This window comes from Larimichthys crocea, chromosome II (assembly GCF_000972845.2).
Source record: "Larimichthys crocea isolate SSNF chromosome II, L_crocea_2.0, whole genome shotgun sequence".
In the NCBI taxonomy this organism is placed as follows: Eukaryota; Metazoa; Chordata; class Actinopteri; family Sciaenidae; genus Larimichthys; species Larimichthys crocea.
The window spans coordinates 1,249,118-1,256,063 of NC_040012.1; the positions used below are offsets into that span (position 1 = coordinate 1,249,118).

General features: G+C 46.3%; 1 protein-coding gene across 1 annotated transcript in view; it reads left to right on the forward strand.

The window, feature by feature from the left end:
- dlg1b (discs large MAGUK scaffold protein 1b) overlaps window positions 1-6,946 on the forward strand; it is a 73,544-nt gene that overhangs the window by 2,166 nt on the left and 64,432 nt on the right. The window contains exon 2 of the mRNA XM_027291530.1: window positions 578-709. Coding sequence (XP_027147331.1) covers window positions 578-709 — 132 coding nt within the window. The remainder of the gene's footprint in view (window positions 1-577; window positions 710-6,946) is intronic.

The following is a 6,946-nucleotide window of genomic DNA, read 5'->3' on the forward strand; positions in this document are numbered from 1 at the left end:
ATATTCACACGGCTGCAGATATACATATATACATATATAAATACATATCAATATATAAATATATAAATATATCAGTGTACTTTAAATATGTTTCAGTTTGACAGACTGTCTAAAACCTGGACGTAGTCTCAACAACAAAAATAATTTTAATTATTTTTCTGCTCATTGTAATCCTTTAGAGAAGATTTGAATAATTGTTTTTAATAAATCAGTAAACTGCGTGAAGACGTCACTCTGGGTTCTGTAAAGTTATTTCTCACAGGTTCTGATTTCTAACGGATAGTTAGCCTTAAATTCATTGTTTTGTCCTTTTCCAGGACCTTGAAAAGTCTTGTAAAAGTCATCTGTTAGTTTACATCATATATTAAAGCATCACGCTCGGTGCAGCTCAGCGTTTGAGGGATTATTGCGGCCGTGAAGCAGCTGTTCATTCAGGCTGAGCTGAAGCTGTCGTCGTGTCTCAGATTAGTTTTCATTAGTCGTCGAGGCCCAGTATGAACCGGCGGCGTCGACCCGCTCGCCTCTGCCGTATCCTCGCCTCGCCTCACCTCTACTGCTTCCTCTTCCTGTCGCCCAGATGCACAGCGAGCTCTGCTGCTGCTCGAGGAGTACCGGGCCAAGCTGCAGCACGCCGAGGACCGGCAGCTCCGACACTCCATCCAGAGGGTCATCGACATCTTCCAGAGCAACCTCTTCCAGGCTCTCATAGGTAACACACAAAACACACACACCCTGGAAAGATCCTGTGCAGATTTCAAGGCATGGGAAGTCATTGAAAAGTCCTGGAAGTTTGATAAGGTCCTGAATCAAGACCACAGATTGATTTTAGAGACAGAAACACTTTTCTTTGACACAGCCAGAGCGTCTCTGATGACAGCGTCAGATACAAAGACAGTCCAGACGGTTTCTGTCCACCATATTGATCTTCTTCACGCAGGATGTCTCTGTTTCTTGTGTCAGTTGATCTTCACACTCCTAACGAGGTGTAAACCACTGACTGAATTCATTATTGATGGTCAGATGTCCCTTGTGAAATGTTAGTAAACTGATCTGTGAACAGCTCTGGTCCACCTCTCGTGACCTCGGCACGTGTTGTAGGTCTGCAGGAAAGAGTCGGCCATCTCGGCATCTTGCAGATTCTCCCGCTTGTTTGACGTCACAGCGTGGCGAGAGGTCGTAAAGTTTTATCGGCATGTCGTGCGACTGTCTGGGAGTCTGAGAGTTACAGAGCGCACACACAACACGAAACATCTGGAGACAGGAGAGGTCAGAGGTCAGGACGGGTTTGTTCACTGATGATGATGATGTCTCCATTTATTCAGACAGAGTAACTTTGACTTTGACTGGATAGTCACGGCACAGTGTCGATGTCCCGATCCTTCATCATCTTCATGTTTGCTTCTTAAAGCTGGACAAAGTCTTTCTGTCTGCAGTGTCAGTCTGTCCACACCAACAGTCTGAAAGTTCTTCATCCACGTCCTCGATGGAGCGTTCAGACTCTTGAAGTGTGACAGGAGTTATTGTCATTAATTAATATACTGAAGTCATTTAAACTGAATAAATCGTCTGTATTTGTGTTGTCCTCACTGACCGCTGGTTACATCACATTCGTTTGACTGCTGGAAGACGAAATCATGACGACGATTAATATTCGATTGATTCTGGTTTGTTGAACACCACATGTAGTGACCACACTGTAATTAATGCGGACTAATTACAACTCTTTGATGTGGTCCATCGCTGGCAGACAGACAGACACTTCCTGCTGGTTGCTGATTGGTTACTGTGTCTTTATTTAAGAAAGTGTAACCTTTTTGATTTGTCAGTTTCTTTGTTGCCACGTATCGATTAACGAGCTCCTGGTCTGCAGATATTGATGCACAGATGTATTTTCTCTGTTCTGATGTTGTGGGCTGACTTCATGTTCCTACAGAAAGTAGTGACAGTCAGTGAACTTGTTCTTTGTGAGTCGCTCTGCAGGTTTCCAGCAGCCGTTGTTTAGATGAAAGCACCGCGCCGCCAGCTAACGGGACCAGAGTAAACTGAGACGCTGCTGCAGGGTTAACGGACGGCGAGCAGCAGGAATGTAGTCTGATGTCTTTGAGTTTCCCAAGACTGCCTGACTTGTTTCAGCTGTCTGAATGTGAACCTGTAGCTCAGTTTTATACCCGTTTATGACGGACGTCACAGAGACTACGTCCAGGTTTTAGACAGTCTGTGGGGACGTCACGGAGACTACGTCCAGGTTTTAGACAGTCTGTGGGGACGTCACAGAGACTACGTCCAGGTTTTAGACAGTCTGCGGGGACGTCACGGAGACTACCGTCAGTTTTAGACAGTCTGTGGGGACGTCAAGAGACTACGTCCAGGTTTTAGACAGTCTGCGGGGACGTCTCGGAGACTACGTCCGGTTTTAGCCAGTCTGCGGGGCGGATGTCACGGAGACTACGTCCAGGTTTTAGACAGTCTGCGGGGACGTCACGGAGGACTACGTCCAGGTTTTAGACAGTCTGTCGACGGAGACTACGTCCAGGTTTTAGACAGTCTGCGGGATGACGCCGCTGCAGAGAAAATTGAACTTTTGTGATGGTTCTTTATAGTTTTGTCAGGATGAGTTGATTTCTTCTGCAGCTCAATAAGATGTTTTGATTTCAAATATGAAATAGATGAAACTGATCTGTGAGGCCTGACCGGCAGAGACAGATCAAACATCCAGTGCACAGTGCACTGCGTAAACAATGTATCACCAGATTTGTTACGTCATGTAATCACTTATCCTGGCCGTGTGTCATCGCGTCACTCAATGAAATATTTATGGAGCTGTGTCATCACCTCACAGAGACTCTGTGTACTCCCTGCTTAACAGTCAGCTGGAACTTGCCACACAAACTCACATTGATGTCTTTAAATATGTCTGTCTGCTTCAGGAGGGAAAATGTTTTGTAAACCAGACCAATCCTGCAAACATCCAGTTCAGGTCCTCCTCCTCCTCTCACAGCATCTTCATCACTAATAGATGAGTGGAGATATCAGTGAGATCTCCGTGGCCTGTTTCCTTCCCTCTTCATCTTCATCCAGTTTGGTCGTTCTGCTGCTTCAAACGCAGTCAACAAAAAGTCCTCACATCAGTCTTCCTGAGGGACAGTGCCAACGATCACGTTAAAGGTTTTGTTACTTTGATTTAAAAATAGCGCGCCAACAACTTTGTTGACAGCCGATCATCATCCAGTCCCCAGCAGCAGCTGTATCATGCCTAGTCCAGCAGCCGTCAGCCCAGCTCGGCGTCTGTCTTTCAGCCTTTTATTTTTTCACCAAGCTCTCACAACCCACTAAAAGTCAGTCCCACATTACTCTTGTCCGGCGGCTTCTGCTCGCCTCACCTCTCCTTTCTCTTCTTTAGCTTCCTCCGTCAGCGTCCTCTTCACTCTCTGCCTCCTCTGCCATCATGTCCATAGAGGGCTGCTGAGGCCCAGCTCCTGTTCTTGCACGACACCAGGTCTGCTCCCTCTCAGCATTCCGTAAGGTCACCTGTGGGTCACCTGTGGGTCGTTAAGGTCACCGTGTGGGGAGGACATCAGAGGGAAAACCAGAAAAACTTCCTCCATAAACCTATGATCCAGTTTCAGCAGAATCAGTGAAATAGTTGCTGCTGTGTGACTTAGTGCCGTAAAGCGTTACGTACTTCTCCCGACCCGGAGCCCAAAGTTACATAGTGTGAGAACAGACGTACGAATGACAGAGACACCGTTCAGCTGATCACAGGTCAGTGTGGATCAAACAAACATAAAAACTCAAAGAAGGTCTTCAGTTCAGTTTATCTTCGACCTTCAGATATTAAATCACATTAAAGACTCTGATCATATTAACCAGTTAGACCGACACAGGAGCTTCTGCTGTACAGTCTAATAAAGACCACACCTATTTAGACTGCTGCTATCAGAGCCGTGTGGAAAACACACAACGTCCGGGATAACACACACACACACACACACACACACACACACACACACACACACACACACACACACACAGTGTGTGTAAAGGTCAACAGCGTAGATCAAACGTTGGAACATGGACTCTTTGTTTTTAGTCGGCTAACAGTTTCCACCTGCTGCCAGTGTTTGTGCTAAGCTAAGCTAAACATGTCCACGTCAAGGCGGAACAAGTTCAGTGAGCCGGCGTCTGGAAGTAAAGGTCTTTACCTGTGTCTGAACAAAGAAAGAAAGACTTAATGAATGACCTGAGCTGCTCCTGAATGTGTAACATCAGTTTAATGTTTTCATGATTTTGATTCAATCTGATTTAAATATAAAACAGAACAAATAAAAACATGTTTGTCTGCAGGTAAATAAACAAATCTCTGAGATCTGTACTGAGCATGTGCAGCTCTGCTTCATCATCAGTGTGTTTGAGTCTTCACCTTTCTGCTGTCGTAAGTGTTTACGTCTCCGTAAACAGTGATCACGTCAAATAATCAGTGATTGCAGCCCTCGAGCCTTGATGTCATGAATCCTAAACAGAGCAGACACTCTGCAGTTCATAGAGTAACGTCCAAATCATTCAGGCTGAAAACTAACTGTTGATTTATTAAATTGAAAAGATTCAATTGATGCCATCTGTTTGTCTGAGAGGAATCAGGCCAGCCTGAGCTCAAAGAACCAGAAGAGGAACTGAAGCGCACAGCTCGGCTTGTAAATCAGCCTCGGTGCTGGGCTGGGATTATGAACCTGGTGTAATCGTCGTGTCCACAGAGGGATTACATGCTGCTCGGCCTGCTGCAGACATCTCTTTTTGGGGGTTTGGCAGATTGGAAACTATTTTTCATTAGAGATGCTGAGACGTCAGGGTGAGCGTGACAAACACACCCAATGTTAGTTTATCGTCCTGTAATAGAATCATGACGTGATTCTGCTTTTACATTAACAAACAAAATATGTTCAACATCAGTTTACACTAGAAACTCTTTAACTCCTGTTGACCCACTCTGACCTGTGATCAGCTGAACGGTGTCTCTGTCATTCGTACGTCTGTTCTCACACTATGTAACTTTGGGCTCCGGGTCGGGAGAAGTACGTAACGCTTTACGGCACTAAGTCACACAGCAGCAACTATTTCACTGATTCTGGTGAAACTGGATCATATTTTATGGAGGAAATGTTTTCTGGTTTTCCCTCTGATGTCCTCCGGCTGCTCCGCCTCAACAACCATCCACAACATGTGACCTGAACGACCCACAGGTGTCCATAACGACCCACAGGTGACCATAACGACCCACAGGTGTCCATAACGACCCACAGGTGTCCATAACGACCCACAGGTGACCATAACGACCCCACAGGTGACCATAACGACCCACAGGTGACCATAACGACCCACAGGTGTCCATAACGACCCGCCTCCGCCTCAGGGGGATGCTGACGCGGAGCGGAGCCAGTGTCGTGCCAGAATCTGAGCTGGGCAAGCGGGCAATGTAACATAATGTAATCAGAACAAATACTCAAGTTTAATTAGATTTATACGAGATGTTTCTTCAGTTTGTAGTTATGACATTTATCGATCACTGCTCATAACTTCTTCTGCCATACAGAATGATGTGACCACCGTCAACAAAACACTTGATTAACTAATTAAAAAACGAGACTTTCACTGCCTGGGAGTACCTCCCAGCTTGGCTGCTGTATTATGATCCTCTGTGGTTACTGCAGCGCTGCTGTCAAACACAAACCTCTAAGTCTGGAAACAGATCGCTGGTTTCACTGTAAAATGATCTCTTAACGGTCTCCCACAATTCCACAGAGGTCCCTTTTTATTGGACATCAATACGGCGCTGTGTTTAAGGTCATCCCCCGAGGACGCTCGGGCTGACAGCAGAGAAACCTGCCCTGCCACAACCACTGCTCAGCCTTTAGTTTCTGTACAGTAACGTGAGACACAGAAGCTGTTTGAGGAGCTCTGACGGGTTTCCTTTAATTGAGTATTTCAGCGTTAATCGTGGGCAGAAATTCAAAGTTTGCTGCTCAGGTCAATAAATAAACTTTGTAAATGCTCGCACAGCTTCACGACGATTGTCCACATGTCCGTGAAATAAGACCAGTCATCAGGAATCTGCAGGGAGGAGTGTGAAGGGTCTTTATTTCACACCTTACAGACCAACTCTTCACGCCTGGACTGACCTTCACCTCCCTGTAATCTATTTACATGGACACTGCTTCAGACTTCTTCAGTAAGAAGACCAAGAGTTTACTCTGTGGCACACTCAGACCATTGACAGTTTAATCAGTGGACAGAGCTTCAAGGTTTGGCTACCTCGTCAGAGTCGAGTCCGTCTAACTCGACGCACAAAGCTCAGATCAAACTGTCAAACGAGCTGATCAGATAGTTGGCATGTTTGATGCTTTAAGGTAAATGCCTCCAGCCTGACACTGAAACCTCTTCAGATCCAGAACATGGAGGCTCACCTGCTCCTCGATCATGGAGCTCCTCTGTCGACCTGCAGCAGCCACGTTAAACTCAGATCTCTGACACTGACTACAAAGCAGTCTGCAGTCCTTGATCGTCCTCACACAGACAGATGTTACCTCCTCCTGGCTCTGCCACCTGTCCTCTCAGGACAGTCCAAACTTTTCTGTCTGTTGTTCCCCGTTGGTGGAACGTCCTACCAGTTCCTACAGATCAGGGGCGTCCCTCTCTACCTTCACAGACCTCCTGAAGACCTCCAGCTCTGCAGAGAGGACCTCCTCTACAACACTACCAACAGCTGGACATGACACATCTGTCCTCTACAGCTGGACATGACACATCTGTCCTCTACGGCTGGACATGACACATCTGTCCTCTACAGCTGGACATGACACATCTGTCCCTCTACAGCTGGACATGGTACATCTGTCCTCTACAGCTGGACATGACACATCTGTCCTCTACAGCTGGACATGACACATCTGTC